The sequence below is a fragment of the Trachinotus anak genome, unplaced genomic scaffold (assembly GCF_046630095.1).
Source record: "Trachinotus anak isolate AG129_WGS33_773 ecotype Australia unplaced genomic scaffold, CSIRO_AGI_Tana_v1 ptg000023l, whole genome shotgun sequence".
NCBI classification, from domain to species: Eukaryota; Metazoa; Chordata; class Actinopteri; order Carangiformes; family Carangidae; genus Trachinotus; species Trachinotus anak.
In genome coordinates this window covers 10,452,501-10,480,000 of record NW_027273874.1, presented here as the reverse complement: position 1 = coordinate 10,480,000, position 27,500 = coordinate 10,452,501, and the positions used below count along the sequence as shown (strand labels likewise).

General features: G+C 47.1%; 4 protein-coding genes and 1 long non-coding RNA gene across 10 annotated transcripts in view; 3 read left to right on the top strand and 2 right to left on the bottom strand.

Annotated features, from left to right (window-relative positions):
* The window catches only part of LOC139606821 (ephrin type-B receptor 4b-like), an 18,979-nt gene extending 8,650 nt beyond the window's left edge, over positions 1-10,329 (bottom strand). The window contains exons 1-5 of one of the 2 annotated variants that reach the window (XM_071459182.1): positions 9,641-10,329; positions 4,504-4,574; positions 4,244-4,386; positions 3,782-4,145; positions 3,413-3,575 (exon numbers count right to left, since the gene is read on the bottom strand). In XM_071459182.1, coding sequence (XP_071315283.1) covers positions 3,413-3,575; positions 3,782-4,145; positions 4,244-4,386; positions 4,504-4,574; positions 9,641-9,737 — 838 coding nt within the window. In that variant the 5' untranslated portion in view covers positions 9,738-10,329. The remainder of the gene's footprint in view (positions 1-3,412; positions 3,576-3,781; positions 4,146-4,243; positions 4,387-4,503; positions 4,575-9,640) is intronic. The other variant, XM_071459181.1, reaches the window with a different exon arrangement.
* LOC139606822 (uncharacterized) lies at positions 9,958-11,452 on the top strand. 2 transcript variants are annotated; one of them, XR_011684694.1, is made up of 2 exons: positions 9,958-10,094; positions 10,872-11,452. It is a non-coding gene; the product is annotated as an uncharacterized lncRNA (long non-coding RNA). The 2 variants fall into 2 exon arrangements; XR_011684695.1 differs by having other exon boundaries at positions 9,973-10,094; positions 10,878-11,452.
* Positions 11,453-13,858: 2,406 nt separating this feature from the next.
* psmb6 (proteasome 20S subunit beta 6) lies at positions 13,859-17,103 on the bottom strand. Of its 2 annotated transcripts, XM_071459497.1 has the most exons (8): positions 16,948-17,103; positions 16,036-16,103; positions 15,686-15,751; positions 14,952-15,017; positions 14,732-14,861; positions 14,286-14,430; positions 14,007-14,137; positions 13,859-13,965 (listed from the first exon to the last, which is right to left on the bottom strand). In XM_071459497.1, the coding sequence occupies exons 1-7, from the start codon at positions 17,044-17,046 to the stop codon at positions 14,010-14,012; spliced, it is 702 nt and encodes a 233-aa protein (XP_071315598.1). In that variant the 5' UTR covers positions 17,047-17,103; the 3' UTR covers positions 13,859-13,965; positions 14,007-14,009. The 2 variants fall into 2 exon arrangements, with proteins under 2 accessions (XP_071315598.1, XP_071315597.1); XM_071459496.1 differs by having other exon boundaries at positions 13,859-14,137.
* A 54-nt stretch (positions 17,104-17,157) lies between these two features.
* On the top strand, positions 17,158-19,024 carry trappc1 (trafficking protein particle complex subunit 1). 3 transcript variants are annotated; one of them, XM_071459498.1, is made up of 5 exons: positions 17,158-17,298; positions 17,751-17,849; positions 17,927-17,997; positions 18,099-18,237; positions 18,762-19,024. In XM_071459498.1, exons 2-5 carry the CDS (start codon positions 17,751-17,753, stop codon positions 18,888-18,890), a joined length of 438 nt encoding a protein of 145 aa, XP_071315599.1. In that variant the 5' UTR covers positions 17,158-17,298; the 3' UTR covers positions 18,891-19,024. The 3 variants fall into 3 exon arrangements, with proteins under 3 accessions (XP_071315599.1, XP_071315600.1, XP_071315601.1); XM_071459499.1 differs by having other exon boundaries at positions 17,285-17,324; XM_071459500.1 differs by lacking the exon at positions 17,158-17,298 and having other exon boundaries at positions 17,742-17,849.
* A 5,144-nt stretch (positions 19,025-24,168) lies between these two features.
* LOC139606889 (voltage-gated potassium channel subunit beta-3-like) overlaps positions 24,169-27,500 on the top strand; it is a 14,513-nt gene continuing 11,181 nt past the window's right edge. The window contains exon 1 of the mRNA XM_071459315.1: positions 24,169-24,843. Coding sequence (XP_071315416.1) covers positions 24,542-24,843 — 302 coding nt within the window. The 5' untranslated portion in view covers positions 24,169-24,541. The remainder of the gene's footprint in view (positions 24,844-27,500) is intronic.

Sequence of the window (27,500 nt, the reverse complement as noted above, 5' to 3'; positions counted from 1 at the left end):
GAAGAGACGGGTTAGCATTAGCATTAGCTCCACTGTCTCAGGAAACTGGTAACACACTCAGACACACACGCTGTCCTGCTGCCACAAACACTCACTGCAGCACCAAATGTGGATTCATCCGCCGCTGGAAATAGTCCCCAACATAGAAACTAGAGTGATCAGCTGTTTGAGGAGGTGATTAACAGCTAACTGGCCAATCACAGGGAGGGGGCGTGTGTTTTTAGTAAGGGAAGCTCTCTGCAGCAGCAGAACTTTTATCTCTTTCTCTTCGCTCCTCTCACCTGCCACAAAGTATTTTTATTTATTTATTTTTTTTAATTGCATTTTTTTGTTTCCATTCAACAAACAAACTGTCTACCACATAGACACAGAACAGAACAACACGAAACTTACATGACAGCTCTTACGTGAGAGATGAACATACTGCATGATACAAGAGGTGGTGAATCAGACTTACAGTACACTAATGCTGTTCAAGTCTACAGCAGACCTTTTAATAGGGTGGAGGAAAGGTCTGGCCCAATATAGTCCAAAAATGGGCGCCATATTCTGTAAAACTGGTCTACACTGTGATGTATGACATTGGTAAAATATTCTAGAGGGATTAGTTCAAAAATTATTTTGCCCCAACCACAGACAGAAGGAACCTTGTCACTAACCCAATGCAAAAGAATATTTTTCCTAGCTGCAAATGTTAAAATATTGTACAATCTTTTGTTGACTGCTGATTTCAGACAGGCACTTGGCAGACCTAGAATCAGGGACATGGGGTCCATGTCTATATTAATATGAAAATTTCTCTCCATTTCACTTATAATATCAACCCAATATCTTTGAAGTTTGTGACAAGACCAGAAACAATGAGTTAAAGTTCCCACAGCAGTTTTACACTTGAGACACAGAGGGGAAAGAGAGCGGTCGAAGAGATGCCTGCGGTGAGGGGAAATATGTAATCTGTGTAAGATCTTGAGTTGTATTGCTCTTGTCCGAGTACAAACTGAGGTCCTTTTTGCAAGAGACCAAATGGTATCCCACTTGTCTTCATCTATCACAAAGTATTTATGACAGTGGTATTTATTCATCCAAGGGCTGATATGGTGAAAACAACATCTGCTGTTGTCAGCTTACAAAGCTTTTCCCCTGATGCCCCTCATTTTATTCTAGGAGATTTTAATTCTTACGAAGCCCCTCGCTCATTATCACCAGTACGTAAAGTACCCAACACCGTATGAAAGGTTGTCTTCACAGCACTGACTGGGAAGTCTTTAAGAACTGACTTCCACAGTGTCAAGCTTCAGCACCTTCTGCCAAAGCATGATTATTCCCCAGAGTTGCACTGTACCCAAACAACAAGCCCGGGGTCAGTTAATCACTTCAAACTCTAAACCAGAAAAGGCTAGTTTCTCACCAGGGTGACGCTAATCAATGTAGGTTTGCTCAGAAACTGGTGGAAACAGAAATAACGCTGGTCAAAAACACGTGCATGTGCCTCATTGATTTTAAATCAGCCTTTATTTGCAGGCAGCCTCATATTTCAGCTGAAGACCTGCTGAAATACCAGATGTTGACTGTGGACCCGTGTTACTGACCCACTGACCTCAGGGCTGAGTTTAGTCTCCACTGCTGTTTATGCTCCACACTGATAACTGTCAGAGTCACTTTGAGTCCAGGTTCATCAGTAAATGTGCCGATGACTCAGTTGTTGTCTTCTGTGGTGGGATGACTCCTACCTCACTGTCGCTAAGACAAAGAGATGATACCTGACCTTTGAAGGAACACACCTGTCACTGCACCAACACTCGTCAATGACACACAGGAGATGGTGAGTCAATACAAACACTAGGCTCCATTCCTGATGACAAACTGACCTCTGGTGCTAACACTGACGCCACTTGCTCAGAGACTCTTCTCTCTGAGGAAGCTGAACAGTTTTAATGTTTAATTAATCTCAGCTCTTTGCAACGATCTGTTGGTTTGGTGACCTCAGTGTTGTTATAAGAACAGGCTGAGAACTGTTGTGTCTTTCAAGCCAGAGCCAGAGGGCAAAGGTCGTGCTGTGTGACCCTCAGCAGCCTCTGCACACAGAGTTTAGACCTCTGCCGACAGGGAGGAGGTTTACTGATGGCAGGAGGTCCACACCAAACAGATATCTGAGGTCATTTGTCCCAGTGGCTGCTGGGATTAAAACAAACTGGAGGCACTGGTACGTCAGCCCACAGCCCGTCCGCCATGATGGAATCCAGGAGTATTTCCTGTGTGTATGTATCTTTATTATTGTGTGGACCTCTGACCTCTGACCTCTGACGTGTGGACAAACAAAGACTATAACGATTTTCAGTCAAAGAGATGCACACATCAGATTTGTTGACAAGAAGAAGAAACAGACGGAGAAGACGCCGCTTTGTCAGTGAACAGGGACGAGTCCGGATGAGAGAGGGAAGAGACAATCAGAGACAGGAAGTGACCTCGGCTTCAACAGGATGTGGAAAGTGCTGCCATGATGTCATCACCACCAACCCCTGCCAAGCACACACACACACACACACACACACACACACACACACACACACACACACACACACACACCCTTGGGGAGCTTAAGCAGCAGAAGTTAACCTCTGAACTTTTCACTCACCCAGCCCCCCCTCCCCCATAAGAGTGTATGTCCGCGGGGTTAACCAGAAGCAGAATCGACCCCCAGCTGGTGTCAGCACTGCAACGCATCCTGGTTGCAGTCAGCTGACCTCTGACCTCACAGAGAATAACAGGAAGCCCCCCCCCCCCCCCCCCGCTCAGACAGGAGCAGACCACAGTCCTGCAGGACCCGTCTGTGATGTCTCCTGCTCATCTCAGGATCAAATCACTGTGAACGTCAGGGGTCAGACCACACACTTCTCTGTTTTAATTTGAAAGAATCCTGACTCTGACAGGACACTTCCTGTGCAGATCTACAGAGAACGAAGGTAACAGAGACACGACCACTCTCTCTCTCTCTAACACCACTATGTCGTTCGCCCCTCCTCCCTCTCTGCCTGTCAATGCTCGCTCGCTCGGTCTCTCTAATCATCTCCAGCTCCCTCTGTGCCCTGTGTTTACACTGACAGGGTGTGTGTGTGTGTGTGTGTGTGTGTGTGTGTTCTAAGAAGAAGGAATTTTAAGTGCTGATAATGAAAAAACACACTTCACCTCTCACACTGAAGATGCTTTTACTTTGTAAACTCAATGACAGAGCTTTTACTTTGTTAAATGAATGTTGGTCCAGCATCAGGTCCAGTCTGTTATTGGTCCAAAGACCAATAATCAATAAAGTCCAATAATCACTGCTGTGGTTCTCACCTGTGTCACTTTAACGTTGAAACCTAAATGAATTAAATGAAGACTTTTATTTTGTAAAGGAACTGAACTGTCTCACCTCTACACCGAATGTCTGTCTCACCCGCCTCGTATCCGGGGCGACAGGCGCAGCTGGACGTTGGCTGCCCCACCCACTGCCCGTCCTCGCCACAAAGCATGCTGGGAGGTCGTGACTGCTCTCCGGGTGGTGTCACGGCGTTCTCCACACACACACCCTGAGCCTGCAGCACACACACACACATACACACACGCTTTTGAAAAGAGTTTCAAAATAAAAGTCGAATCGATAGATCCGGTGCTGATGAACTGTCCATCAATCACAAGACTTTTATTTTGTAAACATAAACAGCTGTTATTTTTCAAAATAAATCATGCTGCTCTCTCTGAGTCTTGAACGCTGCCGTTTCCATGGTTACGCCATGGTTACCTGCTCCACCAGCGAGTGGGGGATGGTCTCAGGGAAGGAGGCGAAGGCGCGGCTGAGGGGCGGGCACTTCCTGTAGAAGACACGCACAGACAGCAGGGCCATGCAGGCACCTTGGCTGTGGAAGGCCAGGTAGAGCCCCGCCCCCCTCAGAGGCTCCAGCCGCAGCAGCTTGACGTTGGAGCGCCGCTCGCCACCACGACGCAGCAGGTGGTCGGCTGCAACCGTGGCGACTTTGGTGTAGGGGTTCTCCATCCAGGCCGGGTGAGTGGGCGTGGCCTCGTCACTGTCAGACTGGTAGTAATAAAGGTTGAAGGTTTCTTTACAGTGACGCTGGTTCAGACCAGAACACTCCATCATGGTGAACCTGAGGGGACCAATCGTTACAGGATCAATAAAGTTCATCAATCATCCAGGAACAACCAATCACCAATCACTACAGTCAGACACTAAAACTCGACCAACCGGATCTCAACGTAGAGGATGGTCGCCGCCCTGCGAGGGATCCAGCGTGTCCTCAGCCAATAGGACGACGGACTGTTCGGCGTGCAGATCTGATAGGTCCTCACGCTGTTGGACTCATCGTCCAATCCGCTCACCTCCTCCCACTGCGGACAGACCGACGGGCAGGGAAACTGAGTGGTCATGGATTAGCATTCTTCACTAGAATCAATGGTAAACGTTAGCTGAAAGCTAACAGACAGCCTGTCAGTGGGCGTGTTTACCTCCGGGTCATCGGCAGGATGGTTCGTCCACCGAAGGTCGGACGTTTCCAACTTGGTGTTCATCAGAACCTCTGAGAGACAGACAGGTGAGTCAGTGAGACAGGTACAGACAGGAAGTTCACAACAAGCAGTAGATATGTGCTAAGCTAACACGTTCTGCATCCAAGACCCTCAGGCTCCTCTCCATCTTCCCAAAGATCGTCCACAACCTCCTCAAGAACCACTAGAACCTCAACAAGAACATATGAACACAAGCTCAGTGACCCCTGGAACCTCCTGAAGGATCTTTAGAACCTCTTCCAGGTCCAAGCTCTACAACCTCCTCAGTGACCTATGACCCTGACAATCTCCACAAGGTTCTCTACAACCTGTGGAACCTCCTACAGGTCCATTACATGTTCTCTTCAAGCCCTTTAAGAACCACTGGAACATCCTCAAGAAAAACTACATCGAGCCATTCGAACCTCCTACAGACCCTCTGAGTTCTCAGTGACCCCCGGAACCTCCTGAAGGATCTTTAGAACCTCTAGTTGGTTCTGTTGGTTTTTTGGGGGGGCTTTTTATGCCTTTATTACTAACTAGAGGTTCTAAAGATGCCTTAGTGGAGACTGACATTCCCCTCTCTACAGGGGTAGAGAGAGGGGAATGACATGCAGGAAAGAGTCAAACCGGTCGGGAGTCGAACCGGTGACTGCCCTGGCTGCTTTCCCTCAACATGGTACGCGCCCTAACCACTCAACTACCAGGCCGCCGTTCTGTTGGTTCTGTTCCTTGAATCTCCTGTAACTGTTGATGCTTGGAAATAATTTCAGATGGTTTGAGAACTATTTAATAAAACTAACACACACACACACACACACACACACAGACACACACAGACACACACACACACAGACACAGACACAGACACACACAGACACACACACACACACACACACACACACACACACACACACACACTCTCTCTCTCACACACACACACACACACAGACACACACAGACACACACACACAGACACACACACACAGACACAGACACAGTGAATTACAGAGGCTCCATTCCTCAGCTGCTGCCGAGCGGAACGATGAAATGGCTGCTTTCCACGCTGTAATTACACACACACACACACACACACACACACACACACACACACACACACAGACTCTTTAATTCTCTTTGTCGGTTAATTAAAACAAGAAGTGACTGAAGCAATTAGAGGAAATGAATGAGAGGAGGACATACTGTGTGTGTGTGTGTGTGTGTGAGAGAGAGAGTGTGTGTGTGTGTGTGTGTAGTGTGTGTGTTCTCAGGTTCCCTCCTGCAGGACACAATCACAGGTTCAGGTGTCTGATCTCCTGCAGCACCTGAACACCTCACTGATCTCAGCCTGCTGAGCCTGCCTCAGGCTGTAATGTCACAGTGATGTCATGTCATGTGATCGGGGCTGAGAGAGCAACACCTGGTTGTTAGGTCAGAACACCTGTTCAGAGGAGACAACACGTCAACATGGTGTGGCAACTGACGTCGGAGTGTCGTCATGGTGATATGTGTCGTTGTTGTGAGCTCGTGGTCGCAGCCTCACTGACACATTAACATGTGGAGCCCCAGTGAACATCAGGAGATAGAGATAGAGAGAGAGAGAGGCTCCGCCCACATGACTGCTTTTAGTTTTAAACTCGTCTCTTCTTCTACGTTTTATTTTGAAAACTCATCTCTTCTTCTCTGTTTCCTCCTCCGTCCACTCTCCTCCAGACTCTTCAGCCTCTAAAACAGAGACTTTCAGAAACTGGACCCGTTTTAGTCTAAAGCTCCAGGTTGTGTTGTAGTCTGGACGGACACAAACAGAGACCATTGGAAACGATGACGAAGACGCCAACGGTGGCTCCTGATTGGCTGTTATCAGCCTGGACTACCAGTGGTGAAACAACACAGAGAATGAATGAAAGTGTTACTGAGCTTGTTGTCTCTGCAGCAGCTGTTGTTCAGCTCAGTTCTGGATTTGAACTCTACAACTGTCTCTGCTGTTCCTCCTTCAGAGGATTTACTGGAACCAACCAACTGAGAGGAGACAACCTGCTTCCTGTTTACACCGGCTCGCACATGCTCAGTGTACCTGAGCGGTCAGGTATGTGTGTTTTCAGGTGTTGGTCTGTCGTCGTGTGGACGCAGAGACCAGACTTCAGAGTTTCTATAGAAACACACACGTCTCTAATCAGCATCACAGCCTGAGCCAGTTCAACCCCAGTGTGTGTGTGTGTGTGTGTGTGTGTGTGTGTGTGTGTGTGTGTGTGTGTGTGTGGTTTACACACATGTAGACTGTAAACACACACACACACAGCGAGTGTCTTGTATAAACATCCCACCAGCGTTGTCACGGTAATTTCCGTGTTCTCATCATGCACTCTTATCACCAGATACATCTATCTCAATCAGGTGAACAGTCGATCAACCGATCAGTCAATCGACTGATCGGTTGATCGACTGTTGACCTGTCTCACCTGTCTCACCTGCCTCATCTGTCTCATCTATCTCACCTGTCTCATCTGTCTCATCTATCTCACCTGTCTCATCTGTCTCACCTGTCTCATCTATCTCATCTATCTAACCTGTCTCATCTATCTCATCTATCTAACCTGTCTCATCTGTCTCATCTATCTCATCTGTCTCACCTGTCTCATCTATCTCATCTATCTAACCTGTCTCATCTGTCTCATCTATCTCATCTGTCTCACCTGTCTCATCTATCTCATCTATCTCACCTGTCTCATCTGTCTCACCTGTCTCATCTATCTCATCTGTCTCACCTGTCTCATCTATCTCATCTATCTAACCTGTCTCATCTGTCTCATCTATCTCACCTGTCTCATCTATCTCATCTGTCTCATCTATCTCATCTATCTCATCTGTCTCATCTATCTCATCTGTCTCACCTGTCTCATCTATCTCATCTATCTCACCTGTCTCATCTGTCTCATCTATCTCACCTGTCTCATCTGTCTCACCTGTCTCATCTATCTCATCTATCTAACCTGTCTCATCTGTCTCATCTGTCTCACCTGTCTCATCTATCTCATCTATCTCATCTGTCTCATCTATCTCATCTGTCTCACCTGTCTCATCTATCTCATCTGTCTCACCTGTCTCACCTGTCTCATCTATCTAACCTGTCTCATCTGTCTCACCTGTCTCATCTATCTCATCTATCTAACCTGTCTCATCTGTCTCACCTGTCTCATCTGTCTCATCTATCTAACCTGTCTCATCTGTCTCACCTGTCTCATCTATCTCATCTATCTAACCTGTCTCATCTATCTAACCTGTCTCATCTGTCTCACCTGTCTCATCTATCTCATCTATCTAACCTGTCTCATCTGTCTCACCTGTCTCATCTGTCTCATCTATCTCATCTATCTCATCTGTCTCACCTGTCTCATCTATCTCATCTGTCTCACCTGTCTCATCTGTCTCATCTGTCTCACCTGTCTCATCTATCTCACCTGTCTCATCTATCTCATCTGTCTCACCTGTCTCATCTATCTCATCTGTCTCACCTGTCTCATCTATCTCATCTGTCTCACCTGTCTCATCTGTCTCATCTATCTCATCTGTCTCATCTGTCTCATCTATCTCATCTATCTAACCTGTCTCATCTATCTCATCTATCTCAGCTATCTCATCTGTCTCACCTGTCTCATCTGTCTCACCTGTCTCATCTATCTCATCTGTCTCATCTATCTAACCTGTCTCATCTGTCTCATCTATCTCATCTGTCTCATCTATCTAACCTGTCTCATCTATCTCATCTATCTCAGCTATCTCATCTGTCTCACCTGTCTCATCTGTCTCATCTATCTCATCTGTCTCATCTATCTAACCTGTCTCATCTGTCTCATCTGTCTCACCTGTCTCATCTATCTAACCTATCTAACCTGTCTCACCTGTCTCACCTGCTGAAAGGTTCAGGAGGCTCCTTTCTGTTAACAGTCTCTACACAGAGGACCAAGAACAGGGGGACAAGTGGTCTGGACTGATCCAGGTGCTGACGGGTGAGTTACCTGAACAGGTACGACAGTCACACCTGACCTGCAGCAGCTGGCTGAGCTTTAACTCTGCTCTCTGGTTCTGCTGCAGGTCTGAGCAGCCAGACCAGGACTCTGAGGTCATACAGGTCCCTGAAAGACCTGCAGGGTCTCGACTCATCACACCTGAGTCCACACACACACACTCACACTCACACTCACACACACACACACACACTCACTCACACACACACTCACACACACACACACTCACTCACACACACACTCACTCACACACACACTCACACACACAGACACACACACACACACACACACACACACAGACAGACACACACAGACACACACACACACACACACACACACACACACACACACACACTCACACACACACACACACTCACACACACACACTCACACTCTCACACACACACACACACACACTTACACACTCACACACTCACACACACACACACTCACACTCACACACTCACACACACACACAGCACACAGACACACACACACACTCACACAGACTGATTGGAAGGAGGAGGATTGTTGAGGAACACACCTGAACACACCTGAACACCTGTGAGGTTCCACACAGCAGAACCAGTGGAGAACCCAGGTCTGTTCTGGTCTCAGTCCTGTGTGAAGAACCACGTGGTTCTATAAGGAGCCTTCAGGAGGAGATGTTCTCCAGTTCGAGCTAACAGAACCACACTGGGTTCTTCACAGGACCAAACCCTGAGAACTGGTCCGACACAGGTTCTCCTCATCTGAAACTCCCTTCAATCGATTAGTGATGGACAGTAATCGATCACAGATTGGTGGGGCCCGAACAGGAGGGGGGGGGATTTACTTTTCACAGCTACAACTCTGTTATTGTTCTGTTGAACCGATTACTAACGGAAATGATCGGCAGATTAATCGATAATGTGATCGATCAGTAGCAGCAGATCTTTCCATATCGATCCGTGTCAGCCTCTGATCAGATACAGTAATGACGCGGCCACATCAATAACGATAAACAGACAGTGATCAGGTCCAGGTTATCGATGAGTACGGCGGCTGACAGAGGACAAACTGTCCGCTCTTACCTTCCTCGGCCCCGCAGCAGCTGAGCAGGAGCAGCGGGAGCAGGAGCAGCGGCGGCCCGCAGGAGGAGGCCCGTCCCGGGGCCCTGCGACCCTCCATCCCCCGTGAGAGCAGACCGATCAGACCGATCAGACCGATCGATCAGACCGATCGATCAGCTGGGCATCGGGCCCAGAGAGTGAGAAGAGCCGGAGCCGGAGTCTGTCAGAGCCGCTGGTCCAGAACTGCTGCTGGAGGGAAACTTTCCAAGATGGAGGCCTCACTTTAAAACAGGGTCAGAGTGAACAGCCCCCCCGCTCCCCAGAGTTTCCTCTACCCCCCCTCCTCTGGGCGAGTCTTCATCCCGTCCTCCTCTTCCTCAGTCTCTGCTCGGTCCTCCAGGACGCTGCAGCGGGGCGCGGCTGCTCCCCAGTCCGGGACAGGAGCTCTGAGAGGCCGCCAGGCGAGCGGAGAGGGGTCGGTGGGCGACTGGAGGGTGGAGGGGGGGCTTTAACACACACACACACACACACACACACACACACACACTCACACACACACACACTCTTACAAAGAGCGGGTAGCCCAGTGTTCCCAGTTCGTCTCTGTTCGCCGCTGGAAACGTCCAGGACCCGAGAGGAGCCGAGAGGAGCCGAGAGGAGCCGAGAGGAGCCGAAAGTTCGGACAAAAGCAACCGGACTCAACTTTTCTGTCTCCGAGGCCACGCCCCCAGACTATACACACAGAGGCTGTGATTGGCTGACCGGTCTGTCAGTCACCAGGGGGCGGGGACTAGTGCTGATTGACAGACTGAAGCAGCCTGTCTGAAGTAAAACAGTAGAATCAAAATATAAAGAGAAGACAGACATTTTATATTATATTATATTATATTATATTATATTATATTATATTATATTATATTATATTATATTATATTATATTATATTATATTATATTATATTATTCCTCTTTTGGGTTTCTGTGTCTGTGTGGAACACAATACACACCTGACCTCACTGTGTGTTACAGTGTGTGTGTGTGTGTGTTACAGTGTGTGTGTGTGTGTGTGTGTTTGTGTGTTACAGTGTGTGTTAGCTGGGTGGGGCTCTGTATCTAAAAACTTCCTTTGTGGTTAAGGGACATTAAGAAGATCAGGTAGACAGAGAGAGAGAGAGAGAGAGAGAGAGAGAGAGAGGTTTTAACTGAATGAATGAGAAGTTTACAATGAACTGATGATGTGGTCTTTGTCTCCAGATCCAGATCCAGATCCAGATCCAGATCCAGTCCAGATCCAGTCCAGATCCAGATCCAGATCCAGTCTGAATGCTGACTGGCTGAGACAGGTGTTAACTCCTATTTAGAAATCAGATCTCTAAAGATCCAGTGTTGGTAACCAGAGACTGTCCACTGAAGGACAGACACGTCCAGCTCCATCAACCCTTCCTACCTGTCAGCGCTTGGTTGAGGTTGTGTCATGTGACCTCTTCTCACCTGTTGTGTGTGTTGAGGACAAGCAACACAGGATTCACAGGAGGGGAAACAGGAAGAGTTTCACCTCCTCATGAAGCTCTTCACCCATGAATCACTGAAGATAAAACACACTGATGTGCACATGTTGTGTGTGTCGACACATTTCAATATATTGTTTGTCCACGTCTCCATCGTCCCTCTGTGTCTCACTGCTGGACAATAAATCTGTCATGTTGTGACAACACTGAGGTTTACAGAAGCTTCTTGGTTTTATAATGACCACTTATATTAATAAAGGTTAGAGGACCTTGGTTGCCATGGTTACAGTGATAACCAGGTGGTTAAGGTTAGATAGTGGTTGGAAACAGGTGTCTGTTGTTTTATCTTGTTCAATATCTTTGCACTGTGGATGTTAAATGAGCTACTGTATTTATGGAGTTTGGTCTGAATGTTAAATCATCTGTTTTGTTGATGGAGTTTGGTCTGAATGTTAAATCATCTGTTTTGTTGATGGAGTTTGGTCTGAATGTTAAATCATCTGTTTTGTTGATGGAGTTTTTTCTGAATGTTAAATCATCTGTTTTGTTGATGGAGTTTGGTGTGGATGAGCTGTGATGCTGTGGCTCTAACAATAACTTTCTTGATTTATTAAATGTTTTGTTGGTAAAATGTCAGAAAACAGTGAAAATGCTTTTTACTTTCCCAGAGTTCAGTGCGACGTCAAACAAAGAAATACAACCTTAAAACAGGATTAAAGCAGGTTCAAATTTCACACCTGAAACTCCATTCAAACCAGGTGAGACTGGGCGAGAGACAGTATGTCAGTATACAGAGAGAGAGAGAGAGAGAGAGAGAGAGAGAGAGAGAGAGAGAGAGAGACAATGTCACAAGTCTCTCAGATGAAAGGTGGAAAACATCGTGTGACCGTCACCTCTCTGATGGAGGATAAAAGACGAGGGTCAGGTATCACCCCTCCTCCCCCTCCTCCCTGTGTTTCTGTCTTTTCTCTGAGGTGTCAACGAGTCGGGAGAACAAAACAACCACGGGGGGGGGGGGGGGGGGGGGGGAGGGCAACAGATCCAGAAGGGAAGAAGAAAAAGGGATAGAGGCAGAAAGGAAAGGTCGTGGAGAATGGGAGGATTGAGAGGAAGAAAAGAGGGGGAGAAGAAAGGAGGGGGGAAGAAAAGGGGGTGAGTAAGGAGGGAGTAAAAGAAGAAGAGGAGAAAAAGAGATGGAAGGATGGAAGAAAGGAGAGAAGGATGGAGGAAAAGGAAGGGAGAGAGGAATCAAGATGAAAACCAGGAGGTGAAGAGTATAAGAAGGAAGCAAGGAGAGAAGGAGGCAGGGGGTTGGAGGAGGGGTAGGAAAGGAGTAAATGAAGGAGGGGAGAAGGAGAGAGAGAGAGGTAGAGAAAGAGAGAGAGGGTAGGGAATATATGAGAAGAAAGGATGGAAAAGGAAAGAAGGAGGTGAAACAGGAGGAAAGGACAGAGAGGAGGATAGAAGGAAAAACAAATAAATGAGGTCAGTAAAATGGAGGGAACAGAGGAGAGATGGATTGTGGGAAACTGTCGTTTGTCTGTCAAACCCTGATAAAAAGAGAACGACAGGAAGAGAAGAAGTAGTTTGACAGACAGGTGATGGACCCGCCTCCAACCAGGGAGCTGAAACACAGAAAAGGAGGGAGGGAAAGAAAGAAAGAAAGAACGAAAGAAAGAAAGAAAACTAAAAGAAAGAGAAGAGAGGACGAGTCATTAGAAAACTGAAACATCCAAACATCTGTATGAGTCTGAACATCTGTTCATTTATTCTGATTAACATCTACTGACTGGAGCAGGTTTGGTTTCTGTTCGTTCTCACTGTTGTCAATAAAGATCCATTCAAAGTCCACCTCCTCTCTCTCCAGTAACACATGAGTGTCGATCGCCCCTGTGTGACCTCTCTTCCTCTGTTCAGCTGACACCTCTGTGTAAACATCCTTCCCTCCTTCCCTCCCTCCTTGTTCAGACCCCCCCCCCCTCACACTGACCTGTAGCTCTGGATTTCCCTCCAGGACCATTTCAGCCTTCTCAAGGACCCTGTTCAAGGACCCCTGCAACCTCCTGAATGACATGAAGAACCTGTATAATTATTTTAGGAACATCTTCAAAGAGCCCAGGTACCTTCTTCTCCTTCCTCTGAGGATGATGGTGGTGGAGAGTGAGACAGTCAGACAGACAGACACCTGTCTCTGGTCAGCGGGGACCAACATGGACCAACAATGTGGAGGAAGACAGAGCAGCTCAGGTTTGGATCAGTTGTTAAACAGTTAATTAATGAACTAATGGCATGCTTTTATTTTGACGGTCTCTGGTTGATGGAAGTTTATTTTGAAGTTTCACGGTGACTGTGTTAATGTTGGACTGACTCTGGTCCTCATCATGTGGACCCAAAATAAAACCTGCAGACAGGATGTGCAGCGGCAGAGCGACAGGCTGCTGCTGAGCAGGAAACAGACCCCTCCCCTCAGCGCCGTCGGCACGGTGACCCCGGGACAATAAAGGTCAGAGCAGGAAGGAGCAGCTCCCGTTCAGCCGCCGCGCAGAGAAGAGGGCAGACGCCATCTTTACATGAACCAGTGTGAGCAGCCGGAGTCCTTCAGCTCAGCACAAAGACCAGAACAGCTGGAGCTCATTCATCAATGAGGTCATCTGCTCTGATCAATAATCAACTGTGGGGCAGACTCTACCTGTCTGATTACAGATAAAACCAGCCAATCAGACGACAGCACAATGACAGATTCAAACCTTTATTGACAAAAAATTTAACAAGTTAACACAGCACTGTCAGAGTGTGTGTGTGTTCAGTGTGTGTGTGTGTGTGTTCAGTGTGTGTGTGTGCGTTCAATGTGTGTGTGTGTGTGTGTGTGTGTGTCTGTGTGTGTTCAGTGTGTGGAGAATTTCGGCAGCTGGTTTCCCAGTATGACCCGTCTCTCCACTCCCTCCTCTGAGATGGTCGCCAGTCTGACCACGCCCCCACTGGAGCCATCCCTCTCCATCGCCAGAGACAGAGCTGAGAGACAGACAGGTGAGACACAGACAGACAGACAGCTGCAGCAGCCTGTATAGTTTCCAGTTTCTGTACTTTAACACTGTAGTCAGGGTGAATAATCCTGGAGTGGACTCCAGCTCCCAGCATGCCCTGCAGCAGTGCTGTGTACCTGTTGCAGTGAGCTCCAGACACTGGTCCTTGGTCAGTCCTGGTTTGTAGTTGGAGTCCATGAAGCCGTAGATGTAGGTGCTGCCGCTGCCGCCCACCGACACCGGCTGCCTCACCAACATCCCACCAATAGGAACGCAGTACACCTGAGACAGACAGGTAACACACAGACAGGTGAGCAGGCAGACGTCCCATGGTGAGGAGTTAGCAATCAGCTAGTGACTGGATTAGAGCGGCAGAAGAAACTGGAGCTGCTGTGATGTAATTCGTCACCTTTCAGGTAAAGTTTTCAGTTTTGGCTCAGTCAGAATTCTGTGCGTTTGGGTCACAGATGGTGGGAAATAAACATCCAACAGGTAGGTAGGTGTGTGTGTGTGTGTGTGTGTGTGTGTGTGTGTGTGTGTGTGTGTGTGTGTGTGTGTGTGTGTGTGTCAGGTGGTCTGGTACCTGCCCCCCCTTCCTCCGGTCCCAGCCCGCCACCAGGATCCCAGCAGTCAGCTCCTCTCTGTAGCGGTAGCAGCTGGCTTTGAACAGATTGGCTGCCGTCTCCACCAGTGGGGGCTCGTCCAGCTCGATGCTGGGGGCGGGACCACATGTGCACACGTGAACATTAACCACACCTGACCGGACACCGAGGCTGTCAATCAAACTGTGATAGGTGTGTTACCTGTGGAAGCCCAGCTGGTAGGTGACCACGTCAGCGATGGCCTGAGTGTCAGCAGCTGATCCAGACCTACAACACAGTCACAGCATGGACAGAACAGACCGGGTTCCTGACAGGGTTCTAATTACTGCTAAGTCTTGGGTTACTGAAAGGTTCCTAGGTTCCTAAAAAGCTCCTAGTCCCAGTTCAGTCTTTAAAAGGTTCTGCGGTTCCTAAAAGTTTACTAGGGTCTTAAAATTTGTCTCTAAACATATTCTGGGTTTTCTATGAAGGTTCTAGGGTTCTTATAAAGGTTTCTGTTGAAAGGTTCTGACCTGCATAATAGTTTGCTAAAGTTCTGGGCTTTCTAGGATGGGTTCTTTGGTTCTGCAGTTCTTAAAACATGCTCTTAAAAAAATAAGTTCTGGGTTTTCTAAAAAAAAGTTCCTGAGCTAGTCTTAAAGGTGTCCTTTATAATGTTCTTGGGTTCTTAAGAGGTTCCCTGTAAGTCCTACAAGCTCCTGTGATGGAGTTCTGGTTCCACTAAGTTCCTGGTAAAGTACACTCACTAGAAAAGGTTCTGAGATTTCCTGGAGGAGTTCCTGGAATTCAAGCCCCTGTTATGTTTGTTTGCTATGTTTCAATGAAAAGGTTCTGAACTCTCTAAAGTACAAAGAGTGTTCTGTAAGAAGGTTCCAGGTTTTCTCTGAGCTTCCTGTGTTCGAACACAGTGACGATGAACCGTCACCATGACTCACCTGCAGCAGAAGATCCGGTCGTGGATCGGAGTCAGTTTGTCTGTGACTCTGTTGGCGATGTAGGCTCTGAGAGAGAGAGAGAGAGAGAGAGAGACAGAGAGAGAGACAGAGAGAGAGAGAGAGAGAGAGAGAGAGAGAGAGACAGAGAGAGAGAGAGAGAGAGAGAGAGAGAGAGAGACAGAGAGACAGAGGGAGGGAGAGAGACAGAGAGAGAGACAGAGAGAGAGACAGAGAGAGAAAGAGAGAGAGAGAGACAGAGAGAGAGAGAGAGAGAGAGAGAGAGGGAGGTTTAACTGAGTGTTTCCTACACACACAATAATCATTAATCACACACTCTCTGTTTTTCTTACCCTGTGGTGGTGCGAGAGTCTGCACCGATCACCACGCCTCCATCATACTCCACTGCCATGATGGTGGTCTGACAGACAGACAGGCAGACAGACAGACAGGCAGACAGACAGACAGACAGGTAGACAGACAGACAGGTAGACAGACAGGTTTTCAGTGTTTTGTTGTCAGGCACAGTTATGACAGCACACACCAAGACACAACATAAACTCTCCCTTTAACATCTGATCTACTGTGATAAACCAGTGAACTTTACTTTATTACAGATTTACTGAACTCTAAGTTTTACTTTAACATGACTGTGATAAATAATCTGACTTGTTTGTTCTGTGTGGTTCTGTTATGAACACTAGTAGAAGTAGCTCAGATACATGTATGTACAGAGTGAGGCCCTTTATATTTCTGCTTCAGGTCAGTTCAGAGGGAAACACTCTGCTCTTCACTGCATTTATTTCACACTCAGTTACTTCAGCTGAATTCAGCTCTGAGTTCACCCTGATGTCAGTTCACTCCTGGCAGACAGGGCTCGTTTAACCACATCCCTGTGTCCAATATCGGACAGGTCCTTATTATAATATGGACGATATCACGGTGTCCGATAATGGGTCTATGAGCGTTAGCAACAATTAGCTCATCCAGCTTCATCACTGAGATTTAACTCTCTTTTTTATATCACGGCTTCAGGTTCAGGCTCGGCCCTGGGACTGGACCCTGTTGAGTCCGGTCCGGTTCAGTCCGGTCCGGTCCGGTTCGGTCCGGTTCAGTCCGGACAGTGAACCAGAGTTAGCCTTATTCGCCGTTAGCTGCTGCAGAAGTGCTGTCTCATTCAGCCGCTGTTTACTGTTAAAAACTCTCCACCGGGACAGACCCCGGTCCGGTTCGGTCCCCTCCGGACCCTCGGCCTGTGTACTCACCCCGGTGCTGACTTCCTGGCTGGTCCAGTCCGGGACCAGATCATTTTTAGAAGAAATCCGCTGCCCGAAGTGCGGCATCATTGTCGCTGCTGCCGCCATCTTGTCTCTAACTGTGCGCTCTGGACGGGAGCCGGGAGATTTACACAGAACGAGATACTTAAACGAGTTCACAGGTCACGAACAAAATCACTGAGAAATGTGTCCCACTGAATTACATGTAGATTTTATGATATCTGGTTGTTATATTTCAAAATCTCAAATATAATTTTATAAAACGGCATAAAACCGTTTTCCTCTGGCATATAAGCGGACACCTCTGTAGCGGGGTCCTGCTAGTAACAGGAAGAGAAGGTAAACATTGGCCCTGATTAATATAAGTATGATAAACTTCATGTTTTAAGACTTTATTTCAAAGTATTCTACAACGACTTGTTAATTTAGGACAGTGATTGTACTTGTATAAGAAAAGTGTTTTGTGTAAATGGTATTTTCATAGAGAATCAGCCGATTTTCTGACCGTCCTGTGCCGTCTGCGCAGCCCGGCGCACAAGACTCCGTTTGAAAAATGTGTAATTTTAATCTCGACAGTGAACACTTAAGAGATAAAATTGTACACTTGATAGAAGATAAAGTCAAGACGTTTTAGACTTTATATGAACTAGTGTTTAATTCGGGACTGATTTGAAGCATCCAGGGGTTATTAATAGTTATTAATTTATTAATTTTTGAAAGAATGGATTAAATGTGCTGAGAGTGTATGAACCGTGTTCTGTCGCTATAATGATCAGAATAACTGATTCCAGATGACCGTCCATAACTTGTACATATTTGACCGCAATGGAAACTGTCTGTATTACAACGAGTGGAACCGCAAGAAGCAGGCGGGAATCTCCAAGGAGGAGGTGAGTGGCTCAAACCTTTAATAGGAACAAATAAACTGGATAAACGAAGAACCTTAACCCTGACTGTGTCTCTGCAGGAGTTTAAGCTGATGTACGGGATGCTGTTCTCCATCCGCTCATTCGTCAGTAAGATGTCTCCTCTGGACATGTATCCTTCTACACCTGTCTGTCTCTACCTGCCTGTCTGTGTCTACCTGTCTACCTGTCTACCTGTCTACCTGTGGTCCTTAGCAGCCTGTCTGTCCTCAGGAAGGAGGGTTTCCTGTCCTTCCAGACCAGCAAGTATCGTCTTCATTACTACGAGACTCCCAGTGGACTGAAGTTCGTCATGAACACCGACCTGTCTGTGACCAACGCCAGAGACACACTGCAGCACATATACAGCAACGTAAGACACACACACACACACACACACACATTACAACTTCTTCCTGAAATACAAACTTTGACTGCACTTGAAATATTATCCTCAAAATATAAAACTTTTCTCTTATTGTGACTTTATTCTCAGTGGCCCCTGATAAATTATCATAGGTCCAAACTCCAAACTGAATGTAGCAATTTATTTAACATTTCATTACTATTTCATATTTTCATTCAGAATTACAGTTAACAAACTGAAAACAAGATGTAAATCTTTGTACAAAGTGAATAATTCCACATTTTTTGTACATAGTTAAACTGTTAAACAGGTATTAAATGAAAATCTGTCTGAAATATAAGTCAGTGAATCCTCAGGTTGGTTTTATGATGTCAGTAAAATAGAAGGCTTTTATTGTGAAGGATTGAAAGAAAGTTACTTTGGAAACATCTTTTTTTTTTTTCAAAAATAAACCTCACATCGTGTGTGTGTGTGTGTGTGTGTGTGTGTGTGTGTGTGTGTGTGTGTGTGTGTGTGTGTGTGTGTGTCAGTTGTATGTGGAGTACATAGTGAAGAACCCTGTGTGTGTGTTGGGACACAGTTTGGACAGTGAACTGTTCAGCAGCCGACTGGACGCCTTCATCAGAGCTCTGCCGTACTACAGCCCACGAGCCGCCTAACACACACACACACACACACACTCTAACACAGTTTTATTGTATTTATTGTGAACAACATTATTGTTTTGTACTTCCTCTCTGAAACTGAATCAGCAGGAAACTCGGCTGTTGAATTAAACTCATGTAGAAATGTACCTGTTGTCTGATGTTTTCTTCTTTCACTCTGTTCATTTATTGTTTTATCATCAAACCTGCACCGTGGAGCTTTTGCCCCCCCCCCCGGCAGTGTCAGTAATTATCAGGTAGAATCAGGTTTATCTTCTAAAGTCTGTTATAAAGGAGGTTTAGATGAAGCCGAGGGAAGTTGCACTGATGTTTACCCTGCTCCCTTCACTGCTGCTGTCACATGAATCACACTGTGCAGGAGTCTCATTAACACCGAGAACACACACTTTACTTACATAACCACCATCTGTCACCTGGACTCTGATCAACAGCTGGATCAGCCCGTCTGCACCAATCACCACACAGCAGCCGACCCTCAGAGCGTCCTCCATGGTGGTGTAAACAACAACGCCAGACATCGCGCTGTCCGTCCTCACCACCTCGTATTTCAAAGACACAAAATATTTCCAGTAACTGTCAGAGTCCAAGTGCTGGATGAGGTAAAGGATGGAGGTTCATTTAAACAAAGTGAAACATCTGTACTGGTCCTCTCTACGTCAAATGTTAGTTTGAAGGTTCAGACTTGGTCTAAATCCAGTTAGAATCAGGGTTTGGATTTGGCTAAGGTCAGAGGTCAGGGAATGCATGATGTCGTTGAGGCTCATCTATCGTGTGTGTGTGTGTGTGTGTGTGTGTGTTCAGACAGTGTAATCCCTGTGGTAACATAATCTCTAATCCCACTGAAAAACATACTGCCAACACACACACACACACACACACTCATTACAGTACTGGATCATAAGTGTCTCCACCTCTTTAACTGTCACTGAGCCCAAACAGGAAAAGAACAAATGTTTCCATTTTCCCAGAATTCCTCTCTCAGCCTCAAACATCTGTCACATGATCATGTCAGAGGCTCTTAGCTGCTTCATGGTTTCATCCTCTGACCTCTGACCTCTGACCTTGTCATGTTCACACTAACAGATGTTTTTAACTTGGCCTTGTTCATTTACTCAGGTGTGTTTCCTGTTTCCACCAGATGTGTCTCTGTGTGTGTCTCTGTTCAGTCTGTGTTGTGTTGTGTTGTGTTGTGTTGTGGACAGACGACCTGCTGGATCACAGCTGATTCCTCCATCTTGTTGAACTGAGAACTCAAAGGTCCACTTACTGTCTTTCTGAAACAGCGTCTCACAGTCTCATCATCATTTTTTAAACTAAGTGATGTGCTTTTATTTTGACGGTTTAAACTCTTTAAGGTTCTGTGGTGGCAAAAATGTTTTACCTTGTTCAATAATTGAAAAAGAAGCTCTTCACGCGTCAGGTGTCTTTCTTGAGTTTAATAAACATTCATGAATGGAGTCACACAAACACAACCGCACAGTAGTACAGTCAGTGAGTGAGTGGCCTGAAGATGTTACCCAGGGCCACAGTCTTATAGTCCCAAAACACATTCCGCAAAGCTGAGATGCGATCCTCTCTTTCACCTGCTTGCCTCTCCCCAGACACAATGTCACAGCTCTGTCTCCACCGAGGTCAAACGAGCTACCCTTATCATGAGCAGAAAGGCAGACGGGCAAGACCTTCACATATATTTGTCTGCACATGTTTATCATGGCGAGGAAGGCAAGGCCATCCTGATATCTTGTCTCCATGTGCTCATCATCAGCTCATCCAGAGGTCTCCTTCATAGCCATGAAAAGGGTGTGCAAAGGTTACTTCAAAACTTCATTAGAAACACACACACAATCTTTGGTTACACAGTTTTGCATAGTCACACATGAGTTATATCAAAATTTCCCATTACAGTTCTTACGTGAAAAGAAAAAGAGAACAACTGAAAGATGAGAATCCACATTCAGACACTACGGTGGTGTAAAGACGTGCAGGGGCTGATGGGACGCTGACGGACTGAGACGATCAATCAAACTGATCAGAGCAGGATCTGCAGGATTAAAGACTCTGACCCTCATTAAGAACCAAGTCTCCTGATCCTCAGTTCACAGGTGGAGCAGATTCAGAGGATGCTGGACCTCAACCAGCAGCCATGTGTTCAGGGTCTGGACTGAACCATGAGGCCTCCTCATCTGTTTCACTGCTGCTTTCTACCTTGTTCAACCGCTCTCTCTCTCTCTCTGATGTTTACGTTTTTATTGTTTTCTGTTGTGCATTTGCAAGTAAACCTCCACATCATGTCAGTGGTTAGAGTCTGTGGTGGTGTGAGTTTGTGTGTGTGTGTGTGTGTGAGAGAGAGAGAGACAGAGATTAGAGTTGAGTAAATTTGGATTACGGGCATGAGGCCATATCTGACATCTGTGCACAGAGTTTGTTATTTTGGGGGCTGCAGGTTTTTAATCCTGGTCGTCAGTCATTAGAGAGAGAGAGAGAGGGAGAGATGATATGAGAGCTCTGATTGGTGGGATTATAGCACCAGGATTAATCTGAGAGCTGCAGCAGAGACAGATGAAGGTGGACAGAGAGCAGGAAACAGGCGACAGGAGCCAGACATCAGGCACACCTGTCAACAGGTAGGACTGTGTCTGATCTTAATACAGCAGCTGCAGCATCACGGTGAGAGAGAGGTAGTTTTGCTTGATGTAAAAAGATGAGACACTGATGTTTTTCACTGTACTGACATATTGGTGGAAAACGTGTCTTCAGCTCAGCGTCAGGACAATAAAGTGAAACCCTCTGTGACTGTGCTGGAACAGGCACTTATTATATTAGTGGATTATTCATATTCTATATCTGATTCATAGCTGCAGGTCGCTGAGCGGTTATGTTGTCGTTCGTGAGGTCAGCTGACAGTAAACACAGTGTAGGTGCTGACAGGAAGTGACTGTAGCACAGAATGAAATGAGACGCTGATGTTTCTCTGTTTTCTCTCTGCTGATGAAACGTTTCCTTCTCCACAGTGAAGAGTGACAGGAGCTTGTTGGTGAGCGTCCATCAGACGTCTCTGAACGCAGCTCTGTGGAGACGAATACCTTATTAACAGACAGGTGACAACACCGTGAGTATTTAGTTCCCTCAGAAATGGGTCAGCGGTACCGGACGTCTGCTGCCTGACGTCATGAGGTCATTCCGATGTTAACGGGGTCTCCCTCTGGTCCACTGTAGATCAGCTGATCACAGTCTGCAGAGACCACCGGCCCACAGGCCACCTGCAAGGTGAGACCTGTTCAGGTTGTGGTGACTTATGAACCAACAGGGCAGGTGTGACCCTGCCTCTGATTGGCTGACACTGATATTCTTACTCTAACCAATCATCAGTCTTCATGCCTAAACCTAACCCCGCAAACAAAGGCAGTGAGAACTGGCCAATCAGAGGACGAGGAAGTCTGGTCATGTCCTCACCAGCCAAAGAAAAAAATAGTTTTCATCACATTACTGTGTACACCTGTGTATACCTGTGTATATCTATGTACACCTGTGTATACCTGTGTATACCTGTGTATACCTGTGTATACCTGTGTATATCTATGTACACCTGTATATACCTGTGTATATCTATGTACACCTGTGTATACCTGTGTATATCTATGTACACCTGTGTATATATGTGTGTATATCTGTGTATACCTGTGTACATGTGTGTACATCTGTGAATATCTGTGTGTACACCTGTGTATACCTGTGTATATCTGTGTGCACCTGTGTACACCTGTGTGTATCTGTATGTATATCTGTGTACACCTGTGTATATCTGTGTGTATCTGTGTACACCTGTGTATATCTGTGTATATCTGTGTATATCTGTGTGTATCTGTGTATATCTGTGTATATCTGTGTGTATCTGTGTACACCTGTGTATATCTGTGTATATCTGTGTATATCTGTGTGTATCTGTGTATATCTGTGTATATCTGTGTGTATCTGTGTATATCTGTGTATATCTGTGTATATCTGTGTGTATCTGTGTACACCTGTGTACACCTGTGTATACAGAATCAGAATCGCCTTTATTGTCATTATACATAGTACAACAAAATTTGAGCGCTGCTCCCTTGGTGCAAACAATGGTAATTAAATAAAATAAATAAAAACCTAAAGAGAACACAAGAATTAAAAAATAAAGGCGGTATAAAGAGGCAAGTAATATGTACAGATATTTACACGTGGTATGGATGAAAACCCGATTATTGCACTTTAGGCCCAGTTTTATTGCACAGGTAATCGGTAGTTATACAATGTGATCATCCGGTCATCCGGATTTCTTTTTGTCTTTGTTGACTGCAGTGATAGCCCTCGGAAAGAAGCTGTCCCTGAGTCTGTTGGTCCTTGTTTTGTGTGACCTGTACCTTCGGCCCAACGGTAACAGGTCAAACAGGTGGTTACAGGGGTGGGAGGGGTCCTTGATGATGTTGCCAGCTCTGCTCAGATAGCAAGAGTTGGCAATGTCCTCCAGGCTGGGCAGAGAGCAGCCAGTGATCTTCTGGGCTGTGCAGACGACCCTCTGTAGTGCTCTCCTGTCAGCTGCTGAGCACCCCGCGTACCACGCTGTGATGCAGTACGCCAGGATGCTCTCTATGGTGGCTCTGTAGAAGGTCACCAGCAGCCTCTCCTCCAGGTTGTTTCTCCTGAGCACTCTCAGGAAGCGGAGACGCTGCTGGGCCTTCCTCACCACCGCCGAGGTGTTCGCAGTCCAGGAGAGGTCGTCGGAAATCTGCACACCCAGGAATCTCATGGTGTGGACTCTTTCCACACAGTCCCCGTGGATGTAAAGTGGGGCCGGGTCCTCTCCGCCCTTCCTGAAGTCCAAGATGAGTTCTTTAGTTTTTGTGGTGTTCAGTTGGAGGTTGTTAACCGAACACCACGCAGTCAGTCTTTTGACTTCATCTCTGTAGTTGGACTCATCCCCCCCTGAGATGAGTCCGACCACGGTTGTGTCGTCCGCAAACTCTATGAGGGTATTTGAGAGATGTGTCGGGGAGCAGTCGGATGTGTAGAGTGTGAACAGTAGGACACTCAGAACACATCCTTGTGGAGAGCCGGTGTTGAGTGTGATGGTGCTGGACAGGTGGGGGCCAAGTCTGACAGTCTGTGAGCGGTACCTGTGTACACCTGTGTGTATCTGTGTGTACCTGTGTATATCTGTGTACACCTGTGTATATCTGTGTGTATATCCGTGTGTATATCTGTGTATACTTGTGTATATACCTGTGTACACCTGTGTATATCTGTGTATATCTGTGTGTATACCTGTGTATATCTGTGTGTATACCTGTGTACACCTGTGTATACCTGTGTATATCTGTGTGTATACCTGTGTATACCTGTGTACACCTGTGTATACCTGTGTATATCTGTGTGTATACCTGTGTACACCTGTGTATACCTGTGTATATCTGTGTGTATATCTGTGTACACCTGTGTATACCTGTGTATATCTGTGTGTATACCTGTGTACACCTGTGTATACCTGTGTATATCTGTCTGTCTCCCCTCATTGAATCAATCAATAATGAATATTGACAGTTGCTCCAGGGAACCAATGATGTTCCTGCGCTGTGACTCTTCACTGACACTCTGCTTCTTTACCTTCAGCCATGTTCGCAGGCCGGGCGTCCGCAGCCGGAGCCGCCGTCGGGCCAGCGGCGGCTGCGGGAGGAAAAGGTGGGAAATTCTCAGTGGAGGAGTTGTATGGGTTCACCATGAAGCCAAAGGTGAGCAGAGGGAATTCTGGGAAAGCAGACAAAGGTGAAGGGAGGAAAGAAACGAAGGAGAAAGAAGAGTCGGTGTTGGCCGCACAGATCCTGGAGGCAGCCAGGAGACTGATGGAGAGACGGCGGCTGGAGATCTACCTGAAGGAGTGTGACATCACCATGGAGCAGACCCTCATGCCCCACAGGTGAGACAGGCAGTGAGACAGGAAACATTCAGGTGAGACAGGCAGTGAGACAGGAAACATTCAGGTGAGACAGGCAGTGAGACAGGTGTACAGGTGAGACAGGTAGTGAGACAGGAAACATACAGGTGAGACAGTCAATGAGACAGGTGTACAGGTGAGACAGGCAGTGAGACAGGAAACATTCAGGTGAGACAGGCAGTGAGACAGGAAACATTCAGGTGAGACAGTCAGTGAGACAGGTGTATTGACTTATGTCAACAGTCACATGTTAAATGGCAAAATGAATTTCAATGTAATGGAAAATACAGTGGTCTGTGTGTGTGTGTGTGTGTGTGTGTGTGTGTGTGTGTGTGTGTGTGTGTGTGTGTGTGTGTGTGTGTAATGACTCGTGTCCACCACCAGAGGACACTGACACACTGTAACTGCTCCATGAGACACACTCACCTGTCTCTCATCATTTCACCTGTAAGGACTAAATGGTCTAAACCCTGATGTGTGCTGGTTCCACTGGTTCCACTGGTTCCACTGGTTCCACTGGTTCCACTGGTTCTGCTGGGGTCTGTTGACACTGGTCAATCTGGTTCCAGGTTCTCTCCTCTGCTGATTCTGAAGCTGCTGAGTCGTGGTTCTGACGTTATAAAAGACTTTGTGCTCCAGTTGTACATCAGCTGACTGTGTGTGTGTGTATTTCATCTTTTCCAGAGCAGTGAAGGCTGAATCAGCATCATCTCTGTCTGCACCAGCTCAGTGTAACAGTGCAGTACTGACACACACACACACACACACACACACACACAGTACTGACACATACACACACACAGTACTGACACACACACACACACAGTACTGACACACACACACACACAATACTGACACACACACACATACACACACGGTTCTGATGGCGGTAGAAGTAAACGTTTAGTGCTGACATTGTAGAGGCGGCTGTGATGTCATAAAGACGTCTTAGCTGTGGTTGGTCCCCAAGGAGGGAACAAGTGAGAGGTCATTAGTTGTGTGTGTGTGTGTGTGTGTGTGTGTGTGTGTGTGTGTAATAATGAGAGAATCACAGCAGTGTTAAAATGTCTGGTTTTCAGTGGAAGTTCTGCACTGTGAGTGTTTGATGAAATCAGCTGTGTAGGAGACGACGACCTCAACACAGCGAGAGATTAGAGACACACTGACGCTCCACAGCTGCACAACTATTACTCCAGACATGATCTGACAACGAGTGGATTTGTGTTGAAGGTGGAATAACGTGGCTCTGACTCCGGGAAGAAAACCTTTGTCGGACTCGACGGAGGACAATGATCAGCTTCACCAGGTGAGGATGGAAACCTGTTTGTAAGATAGAGAAACAAACACAAGACACACCCAGAGAAACAACCAGTGACCTGAAGAAACGAGATCTGAAAGGATGTTTCTGCAGCGAGTTTCAGGCCGGACGTCCTCACTGCTCAGCCTCTCCGCTTCAACTGGAACAAACCTCAGAGCTACTGCTGTAATTCACATTAGTGACACCTGACCTCTGGCCTCAGGCGTCGCACTGTGTGTGTGTGCGTGTGTGCGTGCGTGCGTGCGTGCGCGTGCGTGCGCGTGCGTGCGCGTGTGTGCGCGTGCGTGCGCGTGTGTGCGTGTGTGTGCGTGTGTGTGCAGATCCAATGGTCGAGTTGTGTGGTACTGGTTGAGTTGGTAACACACACACACACACTCACAGAGCAGGGAGGCGTGCAGTAGATTTATTGTGTGCAGACGAGTGTGTGATGGAGAGAAGTGGGGGAGGGTCCTGAACCCGTCGCTGCAGCTGTCAATCAGGATCCTGACGGCTGATGGTCCGGGGAGGTAATGTGTCCTGAACCTGTGGAGAGCAGGAGGGACATCGGGCCGCAGACGTGTCTCTGGACAGACAGCACCTGAACCTATCAGGGACAACCATCCCCCACAGGTCTACAACAGGTCTGACCCGTCAAGGTCTGGACTCCACCAGATCCTTAAGGTCCTGTCAGCCAGGAGGTGGGACGTGTTTGTCCAGAACGTCCCACAGACTCTGGATGGGGTTGAGCTCTGAGTCTGAAGATCAGGTGTGGTGAAGACAGGTGTGGTGAAGACAGGTGGAGCTCCTCCGGGGCACATGAAGACCAGGACCAGGGTCCCAACAGAACTCTGCCCCTCAGCTGGACTGAGTCTGAGGATGGATTCAGAGACCGGTCCAGTCCCCTGCTCTGTGTTTTGGGCCTTTGGAGCCTCCGTACAACACTGAGTGGGCACAGTGTCGCCCTGAGCGGGGTCTTCCAGGCAGTGACCCATGTGAACACATGATTAATGAGTGAGTGAGAGAGTGAGAGAGAGAGAGGAGTCATGTGACTGAACAGTGAAACATCATTAACACCATGTTTCCTGTGTGACACTGACTGCGCCCCCCCCCCCCCCCCCCCTCCCCGTCAAATGCTTGCTCGCCCAGTGTGCAGCCAACCGCTCTGAGCAGATACAGGAGGGGGAGGGTCTCTCTCTCCCTGTCTCTCTCTTTCTCTCTCTCTCTGGGATTCACTTCACTTCCTCTCTCGGTCATTTTCCCTCCACATCGTTCGTCTCCTCCTCCTCCTCCTCTCTCCTGTGGACAGTGGGACAGACACTCTTCATCACCTCCTCCTCCTCCT